Source organism: Alnus glutinosa, chromosome 9 (genome assembly GCF_958979055.1).
Source record: "Alnus glutinosa chromosome 9, dhAlnGlut1.1, whole genome shotgun sequence".
NCBI classification, from domain to species: domain Eukaryota; kingdom Viridiplantae; phylum Streptophyta; class Magnoliopsida; order Fagales; family Betulaceae; genus Alnus; species Alnus glutinosa.
In genome coordinates, this window is record NC_084894.1 from 3247679 (window position 1) to 3270656 (window position 22978).

Consider the following 22978-nt stretch of genomic DNA (forward strand, 5'->3'; position numbering starts at 1 on the left):
AAAATGAGCAAATCCACACCATTGAATATGTGAGATCATATAAAATCAACATGTAATCCACGTATTCAATAAGTGAACTTATCTCAAAATTTAATGATATTTATTACAACGCAAACTAACACCTAATTCGATGACTAATGATCATAACAACACTAGATGACTTTTGTTGGTACAGTTTCCGGTATGGTATGAATCTGCACGTTCCTTTGATGTTCTTCACGCTTCTCAATAACTCTGCAAAACAACAAAACCTAGGGACCCTTCCGAGGGTCCCGCTCCGATGCCTAAATTAGCTTCTGTGAGAGAAATAATGCTCTATGCATAAAATTCTGAGACTTAGTTTATACCTGGGGTATGAGCCTATTTATAGGCATAGAAGTGGAGTCAAACCTGGATTAGGACTCCTGCTCCTTGTTGATCTAGAACTGCTGTCCGAGTTCTAATTGGACTTCAATCCTTTACTAGACTTCTAATTGGATATCTTCTTAGACTTCCAATCTGATATCTTCTTAGACCTCTGATATGATCATTATTCTTATCTTATCATTATTCTTATCTGTTTGGACCTATTTGACTTTTGAATCTTCTCTTTGGATCGGGTTGAGTGGGATTTATCCCCAACAACTTTAATTCGATCGGTTGGTACGTACGCATCATGCATGCATGATTATGACCTTCAATTGACAACGCAAATCTTTTTCTTTCTTTTTCACATGCTATTTTAGTCCGAACCCAATATTATCCAAGAACTTCATTTTTTCTTGAAAATAAAAAAATAAAAATAATAATAATAATAAAAAACTTAAGGGATGAGCTTGTTCATAATTTTATAGGATGTTATTAATTGCTTCAAAAGTTAGGTGACAGACCGACATGCAGGTGTTAATAGTATATTATAGAGAACTGGGAAATTTACAGGAGACTCATCTACTTCACCATACAACCATGATGAGGTGCATGTATTACAATTTTGCTTATCCGATTTTTTTTTTTACATAATTTTAATTTTCTTTTTACACGCAACCTTAATGACCAATTTGTTATTATTATTATTATTATTATTTTGGGTAGGGTGGGGTGGGGTGGCCGGGGGAAATATAGTAACAAATATAAGAAACGGGACAAAGATTCATAGAGGTTTTTATTGCTAATAAAGTTCGAAATACAAGGGGAAAGACTTGATGCAGAAACATTTCCAATGTCGTGACTTGTTACGGATGGCAATTCATGTTTGTGTGTCAAATTTGGATCTTATCTAAGACTATATAGGCAAATACTAATCTGATCAATTTAATTAAAAATTGTCAAACCCTTCGACCCTAACCTGCTAATTTAATGTTAGGTTTGTGTCAAGTTTGCGGTTCGTATCAAAAATTGCTAATCCTTTTATAACGTGTTGGATTCAGGTCGTATCGAGACATGAATTTAAGATTATATATATAAGCTAACCCTTACCCAACCCATTAAATTAAATGGATTAAGCCCCTCAACCCAAATATCGCTAATATCATATTAGATTCGTATCAAGTTTGTGGGCTGTGAAAAATTATCAACTTTATTTTCAATCCCATTGTATGCAAGTCGTTGTCAACCAGTCAATTAAACGCACCGTACAGGCTATTATAGAAATCACATGGCCTTATTTTAATGAAGATTGGTCCCATTTTATGAACAAGTTGTTGCCAATATTTCAATGGCCTCACAAAAGCTCTTTCTTGTCGGTTGTCACTTCAAAACTACAGCCTTAATATTTGTGAATTTAATGGTTCAATAACTAGACCTACCCCCTGTCCCCTAGAAGCCCCGCAGCCACGCAAGCTCTTTCTTGTCGGTTGTCACTTCAAAACTACAGCCTTAATATTTGTGAATTTAATGGTTCAATAACTAGACCTACCCCCAGTCCCCTAGAAGCCCCGCAGCCACACAAGCTCTTTCTTCTTCTTCTTTTTCCACGAAAGCTCTATGCTTTTCTCCCTTATTTTAATGGGGTTTGGTAGGGCCGACAATTTTGACACGACTCGACAACACGACACGAAATTAACAGGTTTAGGTCAACCTTAAACGGGTTTGGGTCATAAACGGATCGACCCATTTACGACCCGTTTATATTGGTCGGGTCGCGGCGGGTCGCCAGACACGATTAGGTTTTTTTTTTTTTTAATTAAAAATTTAAAAAAAGAAAAAAAAGCCCACTAGAAGTAAAATTCCCGCTCCCCACCCCCCCCCCCCCATGAAAACAACTTGCATGGAATGGAGATTTACACGGCCGGAAACATGTGCTGCAAAGGAAGTGAAGCTTCCTAAACCTAATTAATTAGTGAAGCAACTGCTATCCACGATCACGTCAAAAATATACGTTAATTTAACGGACTAAATTAAAATAATTTTTTTCTATTCAATTTGAAAAATGATATAAATATATTTTTTACACATCTCATTTAAAAATTTGTAATTAAATTTACAGAACTTATAAATCAAATAGTAGATTCAAAATTTAGTTGTATATGTGTTAAAATAAGAAAGAAAGAATAGTTTTATATATATATATATATATATATATATATATATTATTCAATTGTTATTTTAAAAGGATGTAGACAGTTGAATGTGTCAAACAAAATAAAAGTCAAAGTCGTTTTGGATTGTATTTGTAGTGAGTGAACAGTTTGAATTGAAGTTAACGTTGGGCGATCGAGTTTGTAAGTGGGTCAAGTCAACGAATTAAACTATGCCCCATCAACAGCCTGGAGATGCTTTCTTACGTGGTTTGGGCGCAACGGTTTCAGTAAACACAAATGACAAAACCCACCGACTCCGGCCTCATGGCTAATCATCAAGAGCCCTTCAATTCAAGCACGAATGCATATTATTATTGCAAACAAAAAAAAAAAATGCAACGCGGAGATATAGCTGCTGCCAATTTAGTGGTGATATATTACAAAGGTTTGCGTTAAGCCGGCCGGAATTGTTGAACATAGTTTTCAGAGTCAACTTTCGAAACATTTCTTCTTCTTCTTTTCGGTTGAAATGCAAAAGCTACAGATTTTAGTTTATTTTTTTTACCCTGCCAATTTCTGACTTTTGTGATTTTAGCAGCTGATTTTAATTTATTTATTAATAAAATTCCCGCTCCCCCCCCCCCACAAAAAAAAGTAATTACAAAAAATTTTTTTTAAAAAAAAAAACTTTTAAGCTAAACGGGTCAAACGGGTCGTGTCGGGTCTGTTGACCCGATTCGACCCATTATGATAAACGGGTCTCACGGGTCGTGTCGGGTGACCCGTGAAATTGTCGTGTCGTGTCTGGGTCTAGGCTAAACGGGTCGTGTCGGGTGACCCGTTTTGCCAGCCCTACGAGTTTGGTGCTATTTGACTCATTTGAGTTCATTAATGTTTTGTTTTTTTTTTTTTTTTTGTTTTTTTTTTTTTTTTTTAAGTACAACAGTAATCAAGCTTACAAGAAGAATTCAAGGAACTTTAAAAGAGAAAGAAAAATCCATTCCAAAACAAGGAGGAATGGACAAACTAAAAGAACTAAACGATGAAACAGAGGTGGGAATGCAGCTAGAGGTAAATCTAGTCGCAGCCCAATCAGCCACATAGTGGGCGCAGAAGTTTGCACTTCGGTTGATGTTACTAGCAGACCAGCTAGGAGTGGAGGAAATAGTTGAAAAAAACTCCGATATGATGGATGAAATACGCCAGTCTTGAGTAATCGTAGGATTATTGATGGCAAGGTTAACTGTCAAGGAATCACCTTCAAATGTTATATGGGACAGTCCCATAGATGAGCACAATGTAGCTGCAAGAAGAGCTGCGGTTGCTTCTCCATACAAAGGGGGTGCATAAAGGGAGTTCATTAATGTTGATCTATTATTTGATTGGATTGCTAGAAACTCTCTCTCTCTCTCTCTCTCTCTCTCTCACCATTTAATTCCAGCTCCTTTGGATTTATATCAAAGTTTTCGTTCAAAATGGATTCAACTTATAATGCAGCCTATTAATTAAATTGATATGTATTCGAAATATGTACATGTTTGAGAATCATATGTCTTCCTACTTTTTATAAAAAGTAATGCCCATCTCCTATCTCCTTTATCTGTTATGTTCTCCTTTTGGGTATCTCTCCAATGCCATTTATGGTCCAAAACCCTTAACTTTGATTTATTTAATTGGTGAAGAAGATGGACTGTGATATTGGAATTTATAGCAGACAAATAAATACCATTCAGGTATACCACACACACAAACACACAATCTCCAACCCTAATTTTGGAGAATGTTTTCTTCATTCCAAATTTTGCATCAAGAGGTTATCCATTGTTCTAAAGAAAATGAACTTAATTGTGTTCTTTGAATGGTGTCTTCTTGGTTAATTATAGAAAAGAATATTTTTCCTCTTTTTCTTCAGATGAGCAAGGCAAAACAATTAGACAAACCATACATATATACAGTCATGCAACTTTCAAAGTTGAAACAGCTAGATAGCCTTTATAGATGAGGGACCAACGTAGGTTGTTTAAGGCATCCCACTCAGATCAAAGGGGCACCGCACGTACAAGTTACAGACTTAATTATATACACATACCCATTTCAGTCGGGGTATGGTTCTTGTTGCTACATTTCAGTCGGTATGTCTCATGATCTACCTCCTTCACAAGCAGCTTACCAGATTCTGCTTCACTACTCAACAATCAGTAAGGTTGGATGATTTTAGTTAGCTGCACCAACTTTTCAGCTGAAACAAAACTCTTCTGACAACAGCAGGGGGAAAAAAAAACACTCGGTTTTGGGATGACGAGAATCTTGTTACTCATGTTGCTAATGCTAATTTTCTGTCACGCGGCACAAGATTTGCTTGTGTCCTTGCAGCTCTGCCTGTAAACAAATCAACCATAGCCGTTTAAACTCATTAGATGTTTTGGTGGGCATTCAAAATTGTGAACCGTTTTGTGACTGAATTCGCATATTTATGCAAAAGAGCTGCAGGCACGTGTACTATATAATCTGATTTTTTATGTTCATGGAATCAATAAAAACTCACAAGTATCACAGATAAAGAGGAAATAAGGCACATATACATACAAACATACATATATATATTAATGTACATTTCAAGACAAATAAGGCTGCTACTGACCTTCGTCTTTTTCCATTTTTCTTCTGCTGCGCCAGAGAAGCCGAATTGGAGTACCATAAAACCCTGCATCTATACGCAGTTGCTTCTCCATATAGCGCCGGTAAGTCTCAGGGAAAAGTTTTGCATCGTTAACAAAGAAAACGAATGTGGGGGGCCTTATGGCAGCCTGCAGAAGGGCATCAAGTAAACTACACAGTGCCACCGAGTTCAATGATACAATACATCTTTAAATACATTCATTAGATAGACAAAAAGTGTACATCCATAAATCCCTCTTGTCCTTGTCTCTGCTAGACTCATTTTATGGACATATCAAAATGGAGGACTTCTTAAAGTGAGTCCCTAGCATAGCATCATCTCCACATCCAGTAGGACTTGAACTAAAATCATGTGCTGTTTGCCAACATTCTATCTTAAATTACTTCAGCTCTAACATAATAACATTATGACGTGATAAACTGTCTCTTTACGTGAACTATGGTAATGCATCATGGACAAAGTGCAGCAAAATACTCATAATCGACATAAGAGAACCACAATAAAAAGATGATATTGCATACAAACGTACCTGAGTGCAGTAATAAACACGCCCTCTCTTGCCACCTCGGGTCCTTGGAGGTGATTTAAAAGCTAGAGCTTCTTGTACCACTTGATTTAATATGGAAGTACCAAGTCTTCTTGACCTCTCCTTTTCAACTGTACTAGCAGCAACAATGATCCTGCATTCAGCAACAATAGTGTGACTAATGTCTAGCCTAGGACTTCCTATGCAAAGATGCCCATATATCATGCACAGTAATGCATTTTCTTTTTTTTGATAAGTAAAGTATATTTCAAAAGGCATAGAGGGGCGCAACCCACAGTACACAGGAAGTAAACAATGCAACTGGACTGTAAGTTATAAAACAAACAGAAGAGTTTGGCAGAACGTACTTTTCAACACTTTCGCCAGCTGTTGCAGTTGTATAAACAATAGGTGCCCAATCAAGAATACGAAGCTTCTCTCTAACATCTTGCTCGTAGTATGTTGCAGTCTGCTGATTTTTATTTGGTATGGTATCCCATTTGTTTACGACTATCAGGCACCCCTTCCCTTCTTCTTCAATCCTTTCAGCAATCCTGCAATCCTAGGACATTCAGGAAATACAATAAAATGTAATTAAAAATTGATTACTAGTGGAAAGAAGACAGCCAGCTTGTCACCCGATTAACAGGCCAAAGAACAGTAATACCATATTTGAGAAAATCAGAAGAGAAATTTATTCTCTCAAAATTGCTTGAAGCTTGTGTTATCACTATCATTCACCTTAAATGAATTAGTTCTATTTAGATACCAATCTAAATAAACTAAATCATATAAGATCCACATTGATAATGAGGCTGCTGTTCAAAAATTATGCCTGGAGTTTTCCAGACAATTGAAGCTTCCAGAACACATTTCAAAATGGATAAGTATTATACACTTAACAACACAATAAGCTTATAAAACGCAAATATAAGCTTATTGTGTTATAAGCTTAAATGACTAGGACTTATTTAAGCTTTATCCATCAGCTTTGCTGATTTTCTTGTTTCTTTTTCCTTTTCTAGTTAGGTGTTTCCTGTTGTATACTTCCAGTGTACGGAGGGGCGCTTACGCTTTCAATAAAACTAAATTTACTTATCAAAAAAAAATTCCCGCAAATATTTGAGAACATTTTTATCTTTTTAATTTACTTGGTTACATATTTGACTATTAAATCACAGACCAAAAGTGCTAACTCAAAATTGTAAGACACTCTCTTTTCATGTGTTGGTCAATGGAACAGTTCTGGAAACAATGGACGGGAGTGCTAAAAGAAGCGTGGGTGGGGTACCCTTTCCTTCGGCATTCTTTCAAAAGAGTAATGTATTAACGAGGACATAAAGTATTTTAACCTTTTGAAGTGGTACATTTGGAGGAGCCAGCAACTCTTTGGTAGACTATTTGAAAATATGTTTCGAGAAGAATCTCTTAAAAGTTTTGTTGATAAAGCAATCCTTGATTTTATCTTTTCTTCTGTCAATTCCAAAACATTGTAACAGGGCGTTCTTGTCTCTTCAACCTTGTGTTCAAATCCTGGGAAACACCCTGATTTTCGTACTTTCTACCTATTCTGCACACATAACGCCTACACTTGGATTAAGGTTGTTAGACAGGATTACACTTAGATGGGAGACATTAGTGTTAATGTATTAATTAAATTATTAAATTTATAATTTCTTATAAGAATAAGTTTTTGAGATAACTAGTAATTTAACATGTTATCAAAGCAGAAGTCCTTATTTCAAACAATGACTCCACGGTTAATATCTCATTTCAATTAAATATTTCACAAATTGAACCTCACTTATTAAGTGCGAGTTTAAACCCACACGTGAATGAGAGTATTAAAATATTAATTTTTTTTTTGATAATTATTAAAATATTAATTAAATGATAAAATTCATCATTTCCTATGAAGTTAAGCTTTTGGGATAGTTGGTGATTTAATAGTTAGTGTGTGTTGAGCTTGATAGAAAAATAGACAACATTTAAGAGGGAATGGATTTTAGGGTGGGATGGGGAGGGGATGCACATGCCACAACAACCATAATTATGGAAGGATTGCTGTATCGGTGAGGTGTTCTTATTTCTAATAATGATCACCTTCTGAATTATAAAATCATTAAACGCATTGCATATGTCGAAAGTTTTCATGAAGCACACAACATGTAAATTTTTGTCACTCCAGAAAAGAAGGCTATCAGTGCTTTATGAGTATAATTCAATATCCAACTTCACATAATATACTGCAAATAACGTCCATAATTTCAAAATTAACACCCTTCACATTTTAGGGTAATTACTTCAAAAATTTATTGACATGCATCATTTAACTCAATGAAAATAGATCCTGGCTATCCTGCAGTTTAGAGTAATCACAATTTGTAGCATCAATCAATCCATTAATAGGCACAATTTTTTTCACCACATGTTGCAATGGGGTGTAATGCAGTTCCCAGCACAAAATAAGGCAGAAAACTACAGAGCATGTTCTGACAGCATGTTCATTCCATCATAAGCATGACTTTTCACCACATGTTGCAATGAGGTACCATACAGTTTCTTTCTTCTTTTTTTCCAACACAGAGGAGTGCATAAAAGTAAAGGTGACAATTCATGTTCGCGTGTTCGGTTTGGGCCATGTCTAGGCATGGATATAAAACTATATAGGTTAATTCTAACTCGACCCATTTAATTATATGGATCAAACCCCTCAACCCTAACATACTAATTTCGTGTTGGGTTTAGGTCAGGTCAGACCATGAATATAATACTATATAAGTCAATCCTAACTTGACCCATTTAATTAAATAGGTCAGACCCTTCAACCCTAACCTGCAAATTTCTTGTTAGGCTTGTGTCGGGTTTGCAGATCGTATAAAAAATTTCCAGCCCTATATAAAAGACTAAAGCATGTTCTTACGACATTATGGAGATTATGGCCCCAGAAATAGACATGGATGTACTACCTGTTCTGTGATACAAGCCAAGGCCTCAATGACAAGAGCAACAACATCAGAACGACGTATGGCACGAAATGCTCGATTCACAGATAAAGCCTCCGTCAAACTACCTGATGAAGCTACAACTGCCCTTCTTCTGATTCCAGCAGTATCAATAAGCCGGAACTTCTGCAAACAAGTAATTATTGTGCAAGTATCCAAGAGAATCAGCAAGTGTAATAAAATCATTTTTCACTTTTCATTAATGATTCATAGTATTAATAGGTACTAGTCTCCTATTCAAGCAATATTAAAGCACATACACAGCACTGGTCCGATAGCATGCATTCATTTGTAATGCATGCGAAGCAACAAAGTTAATCAACAACCAAAGACCTATACTTATTCCAATCTTGAAAGAGTGGACATGCAAGAAAACCTTGCAATAACATCTAAGTGCCTCAGCTAGACATCATTGTGCAGTCAAAATAAACCCTCATAATGCAGATTCTATAAATGTCCTATTTCACTTGACAGTCTCTTGGCATGCCAACTCCCTAGAAGACCATAAAATGTGGAATCTTCATCCAAAGAGGTACAAAACAAGAACATTTTGGGCATCATCATGCATCTTATATTGGATTATTTGGCTCAGACCAATAATGAACTACATCTAGGTATTCAGAGTTTTTGGTAATAACAGAAATGAAACTGTAGTAGCAGTCAGTGACAAGTCGATATTTTCATATAATCAAACCTGGCCACCTGGTCCAGTAAATTCAGTATCAATTGCATCACGAGTGGTACCACTGATTGGGCTAACAATTGTTCTATCCTCTCCAACCATTGCATTCAAGATGCTACTTTTACCAACATTCGGTCGGCCAACAATGGAAATTGCAGGAACATAATCTTCTTCTTCTTCAAGATTCTCTGGACCCTATATACAAATATAAATAGATTATATAATCAATATAAAATAATTGCTTTTTTTTGTGTGCGCGCAGTACAATTGATAATAGCCAGAAGTGCAAATTTGTCAAGCTAGCAACAATAGAGAACTTCTACTCGTGAAAGTACCAACAAGCTCAGCATGAAAATATCACAAAAAGAATATATTTTAACAGTAATCAACACATTAAATAGTTAAGCAGATTGTCGATTTGATCAAAACTGCATTACTGAAACAACAGTCAGTTAAAATTCAACTTTTGGACATACAAACCTCAATTTTTTTCAGTCCTGAACAAACAAGATCAAGAAGTTCTCCGGTTCCAGTCCCAGATATAGCAGATATTGGGAGTGGTGAAAACCTAGTTAATCAACCAAAAAGTGAGATGCACTGCGTATTAAACCAGATATATGAAGATACAGGCAGTTGGAGTCCACCACATATATGCTATAAACCTGATTAAAGGACCAGATTCTGTTAATTACAAAAATGATACTGTATATTACATATATTGAGAAGGCAACACTGTGCACACAAACAGAGAGAGAGAGAGAGAGAGAAACCAGCAGAATCTCAGACATAACATGCTTGATAAAGTATCAATATTCAGGAGATTACTTTGCTATTGGGGTGCAAAAACTTGAATTTTCATAACTGCTAAACTCGTGAAATTAGGTTTATGGCCTAAATTTCTAGTCTCTCACCTTGTCTTGGCAAAACTGTTAAGTCTGCAAAAGAATCCACATGACTTTAAAGGTGAAATATCATATTTATGAGTATTATTAGCAAAGAGTTTTACAACCTCTTAAAATGAATATTCATTCTTGGAAAAATGAAATAATCAGCAAGAAAAAGAGGTAAACACAACTTTGATACCCGTGACATCACCCACCACTGTTTCCACTGGAGGAGAAAGTCATCTGGTCCAAAGACCATTGGTGGTTCTTGTCTAAAGAAACAAACTTTCAGAAACCAGAAAAGAATAAGAAAAGAGGGAAAACACACAAAGACCAATACCAAAACGCTATTTTTTTCACAAGTTTAAAGACTGAGACACTCTACCAACCAAACACAACAAGTTACACCAACAAGATAAATGACAAATTGACAACAAAAACCAGTCGAGTGGAACTTTATGGTAGATAACGGTAGTCTCCAATGTATTTTAAGATGAGAACCCAATACACTCAAGAAATCGGTTCCCTTAATGACACTCCTTTTGAATGCACAAGTGAATAATACCTAAGGGAAAGAAAAGCCCATAAGTCCTTGCAAAAGATGAGCACTAATCCACTGATTACAACTCGCAAACCTCAACCAAGTAAGTAGCACCAATGGGTTTCAAAGGTAGAATACTAGAAGATGGTACTCAACCAAACATTATTGTGTGTTTAAATAAAATAATACACGAAATACAGCAGTGAAGTCTGCTAAAGAATCTTAGAATGCTTTGAGTGTGTTAGAGACAGAATTTAATGCAGTTCAAGTATCAGCAATTATAATACAAGATTCATGTTTGTTTAAATGTTTTACACATTCATATGCAGCATGAAAGATTGTGCTCCTTGTTGCATTAGATAGATAAAATATCGCCATCATGCATATATGAACGAAATTAGCACAATAACATTACAGTACACATATATAACCACAAGACTGTTACATTACATACACACACACACACACACACATATTTATATAATACATACATTACATATATACGTAATGAATGAATTCGCGTTGTATTTCCGGACAACTCGCAATTAACTGAAATGCATCTGCTATTTGATTTAAGCCCAATATTGGAGCAGAAAAAGGAGATAAATAAGAGAACTTACCCCATGGACCAAAATTCTGACGCTTGCATGATTCCTTTACGTGGAGACTCACACTTGTTAACAGCAAGAACAACACACTTATTTGAGTAATTCTTCCATAGCCAGTCTGCAATTTCCTCATCAGCTGCTGTCAAACCTGCCTGTTCAGCATTATCATCATTTCCTTGTACAATAAAATTAAAATCACTAGCCCGCCCACATGGACAAGAATTTGGAAACCAATGAAAACATTGCAGATGAGTAGGATTATTTTTTACTTAAAAAAAAAAGGGGGAAAAATTAAGAAAAAAGCAACTAAATCACTACTCATACAATAAAGAACAAATATAACTGACATTATACGGTAAAGACTAAATCATTACTGAACATGAAAAAGAGTTAGCCTTATGATGAATACCTCATTCAGATATCCTTGCACCAAACAGCAGAATTGACATTATATTCATGAAAATAAGGCTGATTCTAGGAAATCAAAGCATCAGTCATGCAAGCTCTTCAAAAGTTAAAAATACTGTAAATCCATGAGCCTTTATCAACCCTGATTGCTCATGCCATCGGCAAAATTACTGCTGTTTAGTTGTACCAGTCAAGCACTCACCGAACTTATCCCAAGAATGTATTCCAAGGATATTTTGCCTAGTCCATATTAGAAAAACCTCGTATGGTGCCAGATGAATAGGAAATTGTTACGATCTTAAATGTCCTACATTGGTTAAGTGCAATCTTAACCATGCATATATAAGCTCTTTGGCACCTTTCCCTTCCAAGTCGGTTTTCAAGGGGGAGCTATACCTAAGGTCTGTTAAATTTGGCATTAGAGTACACACTATGTCAGTTATATTTGGTATCAGAGCAGACACTAAGTCATGGGTTCAAGTTACGGAGAGAATAACTTATATGTTGGATTAAAATGTCTTAATATTATGTATAGGCATAGTGTTAAGTCACTGAATACGGATAGATAAGTGGAGTTGCCAAAAAGGAAAGCGTTACCAATGGGTCAATGTTGATAAAGTGGGCTGTTGTGGATGTCATATTCGGAAGCATGGTGGTTTTTACGATTCTAAATGTCCCAAATTGGTTAAGTGCAATTTTAACCATGTGTATATAAGCTCTTGAACACCTTCCTCCCTTTGCAAGCCAGTTTTCAAGGGTGTATTCTACCTAAGGTTTATTACATTAAGATAGAAAAATATATCCCACATGCAGCCACTCAAGTAAGACCTAGGAACAGCTATGCTCCATGAGAAAGTGCTTGAAAAAGCAAAGCCCATCCCCAGTTTCAGTTAACATTTGACATGATGACATCAACTTCAACAGAATTTAATGGTATCTCCACTTTTGGTTCCTAAAAGGAGGATGTCAGTCATCACATGGTTTATCAGGGCAAGGTGTGATGAGAGCTTTCAAGTTGTCAAACACACTCATCACCAAATTTGCATTGACCACTTGATCCATCAGATTAAAAAAAAAAAAAAAGCTGCAAATTATAGCTTTCCATATACCATAACAGGCCCCTTGCACAAGTGTGTATCTGCTTCCTATTTTTGCCCTTTCATTTTGTAACTAATGATTCATCAGAAAAACTATGCTGATTGTACAGCCAGCTCAACCTTAATCAGTACAACTTGCTTGTACCATCGGTTACCCCACTTAAAAACTTGAAAGTCAAACAAACCCATAAGGCCTTTGTCTATTGAAATATCTTCTCGGAAGGCATTTCAAGGTGGAAAGATGTTCCCTGAGATATGTCAACGTGTTCTTGACTATGGGAAATGGTCTTCAAGACTTCAACATACACATAACTTCCTTGGAAAATATTAAATTTATGCATAAAAATACTACCAATTTCCTATGCCCCCAGAAAACCAACAATATGATATATTTATTTTGATAAGTCCAGGGGAATAATACGTTCCAAATATACCAACAATGAACATACTACCTTTTTCCAGTACTAACAAACATAGGAATTTGAAAGAAAAAGATCATGAGTTTGAACAAAATAATAAAGGGAAGAAAGCTGTCCAATGCATGTAATCCTATAGTCACACACAATACCTGTCCATCAACCAGGAATATTATGACAGATGCTTCCTCCACGGCCGAAGCAGCTTGTTTCTCAATCATTGAGGGCATCCTGGCAACAGCTGCCTCCCTCAAGGCTACTGGAATCCCATCCATACCAATGGTTGTTGTAATGGCCAAGTCTTCCATAACATCAGACTGTGACTTTGAAATATTGAGAACACCTCCAGTATCAACCACCATAAATTCATGCATTCCCCAAAAGGATCTACCATACAAGCGATCCCTAGTAACCCCAGGTTCATCCACCACAATTGCCTTGTTCCCCTACATCAATCAAAAAGAAAGTCAACATTTGTTGCGTGAAAACATACATGTGAAATTGCAAATTTTAATTCCCAGAGTATGGGAAAGAATCAATGCTAATCAGAAAATCAAAAGCCAGAGATCATGATTAAGTACCCCCACAAGACGATTAAATAATGCTGATTTACCAACGTTTGGCCTTCCAACAATTGTAACTCTCGGAAGAAGATGGTCAGGGATCTGCACATCAAATTTACAAGTTTATTTTTTGATGAATATCAAATTTACAAATTTTAGCAAGTGATTACTAACTTTCATTTTCTTTTCAAACCTCAATCAAACAATATCAAGAAATACCAGTTTAATTGCATTTACTGGAGCTTGCAATATCTTAAGGTCCTTTTTTCACAAGTTTCTCCATATATCTATAATAAATGTTAAAAAGACACCCTTTGCTAGTCCTAAACTTTATTTACGTTTGAACTCTCAATTTCTTGCATCTTCTGAATAAGTGGCTCTCAATTTCAAGGTATCTACCAGTATCCAGTACAAAAGTACCCATAAAATACATCCTTCGGGCAAATCTTACATAAACAATGAAAAATTGAAAAAAAACAATCAACCTTCACTTGTGACACTAGTTTCATAATATCAGTTCATAATCGAATTCCAAACATGAAATCCTTGTCCTATCCATACCAGCTGAACACAAGAAAATTAAAAAGAAAATAATTGATCTTTTACTTTCTAATGCTGTCCATTTGGTAATAGCCAAGGGAAAAAAAAAAATAGAAGCATGCTTCCAGATGCGCATGTTGATTATAGCCTTTGGAAACAAATGGGCTTCCACTTATTACATTTTCTAGGCAAAAATCATCAGAACAAAACGAGTGGGTGCACCGTTTTCCAGTAAGTGCTAAACTAAGCTCTCTCTCTCATACACAAATAAACAAGTGGACAAGAATTACTCATGCTTAGCACCTCTCACAATTCATCGTTTGCACAACATTAGCAAAGACCGCTATCTTCTTGACAGAAAAGAAAACAAATAAATGCTTACTAACATTTGTCGTTACAGTTTTACGGCTCCTCCGCTTCCCACCGCTCTCGCTTCGATCACTTGCCTCGTCCTCTGATATCAACCCACACATAAAAAAAATCACACACACAAACCAAATCACACACACGGAATGGAAAATCCGGACTCACCTATTCTCAATTCGCGCGACAACGAGCTCGAGTACTCGCGAGCCGCGTCTCTGGCCTCTTCTTCGAGCGCGTCGACATCGATTGCCGAGAAATCATCGCCGTCGGATTCATCAGCTTCTTCGTCGCCAACTTCTTCGAGCTCGTCTTTGTCGAATGCCTTTTCTGCTTGTTGACTGGAGTTGGGGAAGCGGGAAACGCAGTGGGAAAGAAGGCGGGGTTTGGGGAGGGAGAGGGATAGAGAGCGGAGAAATGGAGGGGAAAGAAAGGATGGAGAGAGGGGTTTGGGGATTGGCGAGAGGATGGAAAGGGTTTTGGAGAGAGTGGGAGTGTAGAGAAGCTCCAGAGCTTGCATTTCTGTGTGAGAGAGAGAGTGAGAGAGAGCGCGTTTTGGGAAGGAAAGGTTTGGCGGTTAAAAGCACAGGGGAGGGGTTTATCCTTTTCGGGATTAATATTCGTTGGAATTATATCATAATTGTTTTAATTTTTAATATGATAAAATTTTAATAATTTAACTAGATATAATACTTAATATTCTAAATTTTTACTGTTGATTTCTTGAAAAATATACCCAATTTTTTTTTTTTTTTGTTGGCTGGAACTAATATAGAACAATCTTGTCATCTTGATACAAAGGTTTTTTTTTTTATGAAAAAGGGGGGTGGGTTTACGAACCAAAAAAAAACATATATATATTAGTGATTATAAATAGGATTCTCACCATTTTATTTGAAATGAATAAACATTACAACTTTTACTACAAATTTATTTACAAAATTGTTGCGGTCAAAAAAATGATTAAGCAAAAAATCTCACTTATTATTTTAATTAATTATAAACTACCACAGTTAGCAAGAAAATTGTAGAAAAAGTTGTATTAGCTCCAACATTTTTCATAAAATAGATCCGTAACTCAAATGTGGTATATATTTACATAATAAAAAAATAAAAATAAAAAAACTTGGGAAATACCCTATAGAATCAGGGTGAAATTGGAAACGGCTGGGATTCTTGTTTTGGTTAAATTTTCTTTCCTTAGATGAAGGATTCATGCATCACTCGGCCAATATTCTTTCCCTTATAAACAATTTAACAACGATAAAAATATATATATATATATAGTTTTCTTATATATTCTAATGGGGACCAAAAACAATTGCATATCTGCATATATACATACTCGCAGACAAAACATCTACAGCTCAGTAAGATCTGAATTCTGAAGCTCAATTGCTGAAGAAAATAGTACCTCATGCCTTGCAAGTGAATAATTCTTTAAAGCTCAAAGGGATTTAAAATCGTCATTTAAATACAGCATAGATTAGATACATGGATATCTGCAGCTTGGTGCAGATTCAGCCCACCCCATAAAAAAAGAAAAAGAAAAAGTGGGCAATCAACTGATCTCAAAGAATGTGATGATGTAAAATAGTTGCCACGACCCAAAGACCAAACAATCCAATGAACTTCCTTACCTTTTTATCACTAGTAGGATTTCTCTCCAACTGTGGTCAATTCTCCTGCAATTGAGATCACAGAAGCTAAAAGATCTGCATCCACTTCTCCCGAATCTTTTGCAGCCAATTCGCAGGGAATCTGGAGATTGTTTCTTCCTTAGATGCCTGTCTTCTATGTTTAATGGCAGCAACATGGGGACTTTTTAGTCCTCTACAAAGTTCTGGACCATCTTTCTGATCTGACCCCGAAGGAGTTTCTGGTAAAACTTTTATCTTAACTGGTTTCCCAAGTTTTGATTTATCTTCCATTCTTGCAATATCAAGTGCCTTTGCACACACAGGAAAACCCTGATCATCCCAAGACTCCAAAATTACGCCGGAACCCAAGCAGGTACTTCCCTGGTAGAAGGCCGCAAACTGCCCTGCTGCCAGGCCCTGATCATCTTCAGATAAGTGGACAACTGCAATGTCTTCACAACCATCTTCACCAGGTTCCATTGTCAAGCTGCAATTGTAAAAACCAGGGCCATGTCTCACCTGAAAAATTATTGAAACATGTAAAGCTTTGAGTTTATAGCATTGGGGACTTGAGACTCTGCATTGGAATCTTAAACAACATAGCACGAAGCATAACATGGCAGGTAGTCCCAAAATCATTACGACCAGAAGTTGCACCTATCACTAGCAGTCCACCTGATTTTCCAAGATCGCAGAATAACGAATAACCCTAAAGAGTCAGATTCTTATTCACACATGCACAACAGATCTGCTATCTGCATGCTATTCACACAGACTCAACTTGGAACCATTATCATTTTCAGGGCAGTAGTAAGGGAAATAACGTCATATGGTATTTTCAAAACACAATGTATGAAGAATCATGTATACAGAATTTGTATACTTCTACCTTGCACTGGAGCTGAGACAACTGGTTTGGAGGCAACCCACTAAACCATTTTAAGGAGCCAACACGGAATGTGCGTCTTCTTTTGTCAAATGAGAAATAATTTCTTGATACAAATACTACATTGTTTTTAACATCCTTCTCAACAACATACCTGCATCGATACGCCATGGGGAAGAATTCCTTAATAAGGGGAACCAAGGTTGGAATAAAGAAGAAAAGCCTATTCTGAAAAGAAACAAGATTGGACACAACTATCATAGGAATCAACACTATAGCATGCTCAAGTGTACAAAAGTAACGTAACTTTTGTAACAACAATTTGAGAATATCCAGTTTTCACAGCATCACATTATGGAGGAATATATCTTATTAGATCGATAAATGCTATGATTAATTGGAAGAAATGTCAGAACAGCCCACTCTTATTCTTCTTTAACATATATATAACACTTGCGAATTGGCTAAAGAGTATCAAGCATGTTCAACCAAAGGCAAGAGACAAAAATTCCAGAAAAATTATCTTTTTATGATTATATCGGCAATAATCCAGCAAAGTGGGGATTATTCAGAGCGGGCTCAATAAAGGGTTTACTCTATTTTGATTGGTAAGCTAGTAGCACTTCTGCTTTTAATGGCCAAAATTCAAGGATGAATGAAACAGAAATTATGAGCCAGTACAAGAAAAATGTTGGCATTTATTGTTCTTCGATAAGTGAATACATTAAAAATATGTTCCACCCCAGTAAACAAGAAGTATACAAGATAACCTCAGATAAAACAAAACAGAACTTTTTTTTGATAGGTAATAAACAAAATAGCATTAAAAAAAAACAGAACTAAGAAGCATAAAGAGCCAATGAAGTCCAAAAAGGAAACAGTGGAGCCAGTAATTAAAACGAAAGGAGTAAGAAAATGATGCCAGAAATAATAATGAGAAAGCATACCAGGGTCCTCCAGGGAGACGTAGACCTTGGCGTTGACCAATTGTGTAGAACCAAAAACCACGATGTTTGCCGAGGAAATCTCCCGTCTCAGCTTCCAATATGACACCTTCCCTCTCCCCAATCTGTCTAGCAACAAATTCACTAAATTTTATCTGTAACCAAAAGACAAAAGAGGTTTCATGAATGCATTCGCAACTCTCAACCTTGTGATAAAACCACTCATAAGATTAAAAAAAAATGAAGAAAAGATGTTAGAAATAACAGCCACTCAAAATAAATCCATAAAAGATAATTACAGGATGAATGAGGCATATGATAACGAGAATAATTAAATGCTATTTTGATGCTTGGCAACTACAAATGCTGGCACTAGGAAAGAATTTTTTGGACAGAGATAGTACTGCAAATGGATAGATTTGCATCTGAAACAACTGCGTGATAGACATACCTTTCCAAGGAAACATATTCCTTGTGAATCCTTTCTATCTTTGTTAGGCAAATCAAATTTTGTAGCAAGATCACGAACTTCATCCTGCAGAAAATTGGGTAGAGATAAAATGGGATGAGAATCAGTGTAGAAAGACGCTAATGCAAGTGCTCTACAAAGTGATACGAACAGAAAAAGGATTAGTTTAAATTGTTCCTAGAAAGAAGAAAATGATGGAAAAAGAGAGATTGCATAATCATATGAGAAATTACACTGACCGAAAAAAAAAATTAGCAAAATCTTCAGAAGTTTACAATAGTGAATGTTCCAGTGCCTACTGTCAATGAGAAACCCTATGCATACAGGGCAGAAGAGTCAAGGCAACATCTATCAAATAATTTACATTGTAATTGTATTACAAATTATTTGAATGAGAACAATCCTTTTTGATAAGATCATGCCTTTTGGAAAATATAATCTATGATGCCCATATAAATCTTTCAAGGACTATAAAATATTCAGCAGATGCTGCCTAAGTTCTTGAACTAGATAATGTGAAAACAGAACGAAAATAACAAAGTTTAAACTAATACACCAAAATTTCTGCCTTGCAGTAAAACTAGTACCAACTAACCTTTGGAATAGAACCAAGTGGGAATATAACTCGCTTGAGCTGAGCCTGTGAGAGATGTGAAAGGAAGTATGTTTGATCCTTAACCTAAACATTCAAAGTTAAAATATGTTATAAACCAGACAATATGGTGGGAAAAAAAAAATATATATATATATATATATATATTCCTTTCCAAAGTGAGAGCCATGTACATATTGCAAAAGAAAACCACTGAAAGCAGTCCTGTGTTTTCTTCCATCATATAGGCATGTAGGGAACCGCAAGCACCCATTTACAAACTCAAAACTCCAAGTTAATACAGGTTCCAATCTTAAAGCAAATTAAAACTTTGAAGATTTGTATAATGATCACAAAAGTTGCCTTTATGTCTAAAAACAAGCACAAGTAACCATTTAAAACAGCTACTCAGTTGGGAAATAAAAAGATAATACCGTAAATAAACCTCAAATTTAACAGGACAATTTTTTGGACACGCCTGGGATATAGAAAGAAGAGCAATAAACCCAAAAGGGACAGGAAAGAATAGAAATAAGTGGTGTGCATCTCATGAAGGTACCATGTCTTTTGATAGTTCTAAAACAGAAGGGTTATCCATTTGCTCCACAGATGAGTGAACAATATTTGCATAATGTCCAGAAGCAACATAGTCAAACTCCATACTGCTGATGGCATCCATGAATGCACCTGGAAAATGGCATACACTTAAAGAGACAAAAGAATAGTTTATGTGTGTAACTTTTCAATGGTCAAAAGTGCATCTTTTAGATTAAGTTGATCACATACCGAACTTTATTCTTGTATTACAAAGAACATCTGGGTTAGGAGTGCGGCCACATCGATACTCTTCAATAATGTAAGACACCTGAAATGTTGACCATTAATTCTCATCACTTAAAAAAACCAAATTAAATCTTTCATGACTTCATCTGGTCACTACACAAGATTGTGAGCTATGAAGAAGACTAAGTAACAAAAATTATAATCAATTTGAATTCATAAACATGATAGAACATCAAACAATTGTAAGTTAACAGATATAAATGCCAGTTGATGGTAGAGTAAGAAGTGAGTCCTAATTGAACATCACCCAAAGAAAATACAATCAGAAGGATAATACATACCACATTCTTCCAATATTCATCTGTCAAATGCACAACTTCTAGCGGGACACCAACCTGAAACCAAATATCGTCGAATTTCAGTTGTAAGACCTCTCTTCTGCATAACCTTACAAGAAAATTAAGAGAAGCTTCAAAATTTCATACATAAGAGCAAGAGCCTTGCATCGTAATCATGCACGTGCTTGCTATTCATCCAATAGCTTGATTAGCAATTTTATGCAGAAATTCAACATATGAAATTAACTTCAAGGGGTATCAATTTATGACTAAACCAAAAGAAAAAATTATAAAAATGAAAAGGAAAAGAAAAAAGCCTTGGCTGGAAATTATATAAAGAACAATAGAAATAAGGGATGTAAATCACCAGACTGAAGCTTAATTGGACGATAGAAAGATTAAAAATTATATCTTACTTGAATCTCGTCTCCTTTCTCAATCTATTATACTCCTTGAAAACTCATTCGGGAGAAGTGAAAAGTATGTTGTGGACTCCTTCTAGCCGCCACAGCTTTGCAATGAAGAGCTATTATATAATATGCTACAATCACGCGAGCATAGTTCATTCCCTTTAAAAAGTATTCGGAAGGTGAAGGCCCCTCCTCACATTGCTTTCTTATTATGGACAGTAGCAATGGGTAGAATCCTTACAACGGATAACCTTAGAAGGCGGGTTTTCCATCTAGCTAACTGGTGTTGCCTTTGTAAAAAGGATGAGGAAACTATTAATCATCTTCTCACCCACTGCGAGTATATTGTTGATCTTTGGCACTTAGTTCTTAACTTTTTCAGGGTTTCTTGGGCCATGCCCTGGTAACATACTATAGCGTCATCATTACTGAAAAATTCAAGGGCAGGGACACCCCAAAAAGACAATCTGAAAAGTTATTCTTGCTCTCTTAATGTGGAGCATTTGGAGAGAAAGAAATCGAAGTCTCTTTGAGGATAGAGAGTCCAATGTGCTTTTTAAAAAATCTTTCTTATTTCTGTGATCTCTTTTGAATTGGATTATTATAAATGTTCATACTTTTGTCTCAGAGAATCTGGTAGATTTGATTTGTTTTTTTAGATTGTAGTAGCCTAGAATATTCGGCTCTCTTGTATAATTTTCGTGTACGAGGGCTTTCCTTTCTATAAAATTATTATTATTCATTAAAAAAAAAAACAAAAAAAAAAAATTTAAATCTACGCACGCCACTTATGTCTGCAAATACAACTCAACTTTTTTGCTCAAAAAGAAAATCACAAATGAGAGAAGAAAGTGACCTGATTACAAACGGTTTTTGCATACTTCAAATCTTCTTCCCATGGGCATTCTGACCAAAAGTTCTCAAAGTCTTCCTACAGAAAAACCACACATCAGAACCAGCATTCTAGTCTCAGAAACACTTGACAAGCTAAACAGATTAGCCAATCTTATGTGAAAAAAATTCATGTACTACATCACTAACTTCAATATACTCTCATTACTTCAATGAAATCGCTGAAAACGCGTCGAAGCAGAGGGTACCCATTATTAGTATTCATTCAAGCACACAGTTTTACTGTATTAGACTGCATTCAGCTTTGGACAACACGAAGGCATGCAAGAAAGCGTACTTGGAACCAGATTTTGAGGTAGAAAGCGGTGCAAGAGTGGCCAGCGGCGTGGAGGAGGCGGAGAGCGACGCTGCTATCGACGCCGCCGCTGAGAAGGACGGCGACTCTGAGGCGCTTGTTGGGAATACAGCAGGAGAGATAAGGCTGGATATCCGCAGCATCGAAGCACTTCGAAGAGTGAGAGATTTGGGGCACCACAGGGGAAGAGGAAGATGAAGAGGAGGACGCACAGAGAGGTCTGAGGAAGAAGAATCGCAGCCTGGTACCGGTGGGGTTCCGGAGTTGAAGGAAGGGTTTAGCAAGAGTTGGGCTTTGGAGAGAGACGGTGGGGATGCGAGAGAGAGTCGGAGACGGCATGGGCCTCAGTCTCAGTCCCAGCCTCGGTCTCAGCATTTTTCCGCGCGATGATGTGTTGCTGAGTTTGGGATAAGTCGACGGACAATAGAAGCCAGGCTGGTTTTTAAGAGAAATAGGGGGCGGCTCGAGCCACCCTACGGCCAAAATGGGATGGCCGGACACTCCATGGCCAATATGGGTTGCCGGTCACTTCAAATATGTTTTTCTTAATTTTTATTTTAATAAAAAAAAAAATTTCTTTTTTCTTTTTTCTACGTGGCACTAAAAACATGAGTATCACATGTGATACACCGTTAAGTAGGATTCAAGAAAGGTGTCGGCATTTTAAGTGGTGTGATGTGGATTGCCATTAAAAAAATTGACGAAATCTAGACGGAAGTATCAACTGAATTTTTTCATTAAAGACATTACCATTTGTGACACTTTTTAAAAGCAAAGCGACTATTTGATTTTCAATCCAAAACAAAAGTACCTGTGGAGCATTTAACCATTTTTAATAAGAGAAATGCTAGATATCTATTCATAAAAAAAAAAAAAAAAAGAAAAAAAAGAAAAGATC

At 36.2% G+C, this 22978-nt stretch overlaps 2 protein-coding genes across 3 annotated transcripts; both read right to left on the reverse strand.

The window, feature by feature from the left end:
* Nucleotides 1–5131: 5131 nt before the first annotated feature.
* Nucleotides 5132–15388, reverse strand: LOC133877417 (uncharacterized). 2 transcript variants are annotated; one of them, XM_062315703.1, is made up of 11 exons: nucleotides 14980–15388; nucleotides 14835–14902; nucleotides 13927–14010; nucleotides 13498–13791; nucleotides 11437–11576; nucleotides 9872–9959; nucleotides 9404–9586; nucleotides 8674–8835; nucleotides 6073–6266; nucleotides 5708–5858; nucleotides 5132–5305 (listed from the first exon to the last, which is right to left on the reverse strand). In XM_062315703.1, the coding sequence occupies exons 1-11, from the start codon at nucleotides 15329–15331 to the stop codon at nucleotides 5132–5134; spliced, it is 1890 nt and encodes a 629-aa protein (XP_062171687.1). In that variant the 5' UTR covers nucleotides 15332–15388. The 2 variants fall into 2 exon arrangements, with proteins under 2 accessions (XP_062171687.1, XP_062171688.1); XM_062315704.1 differs by lacking the exons at nucleotides 5132–5305; nucleotides 5708–5858 and having other exon boundaries at nucleotides 6131–6258.
* A 790-nt stretch (nucleotides 15389–16178) lies between these two features.
* Nucleotides 16179–22564, reverse strand: LOC133877418 (uncharacterized). Its single transcript, XM_062315706.1, has 10 exons — nucleotides 22063–22564; nucleotides 21730–21804; nucleotides 20467–20520; nucleotides 20129–20207; nucleotides 19902–20029; nucleotides 19346–19429; nucleotides 18733–18816; nucleotides 18285–18436; nucleotides 17341–17491; nucleotides 16179–16970 (listed from the first exon to the last, which is right to left on the reverse strand). The coding sequence occupies exons 1-10, from the start codon at nucleotides 22453–22455 to the stop codon at nucleotides 16518–16520; spliced, it is 1653 nt and encodes a 550-aa protein (XP_062171690.1). The 5' UTR covers nucleotides 22456–22564; the 3' UTR covers nucleotides 16179–16517.
* Nucleotides 22565–22978: the final 414 nt, after the last annotated feature.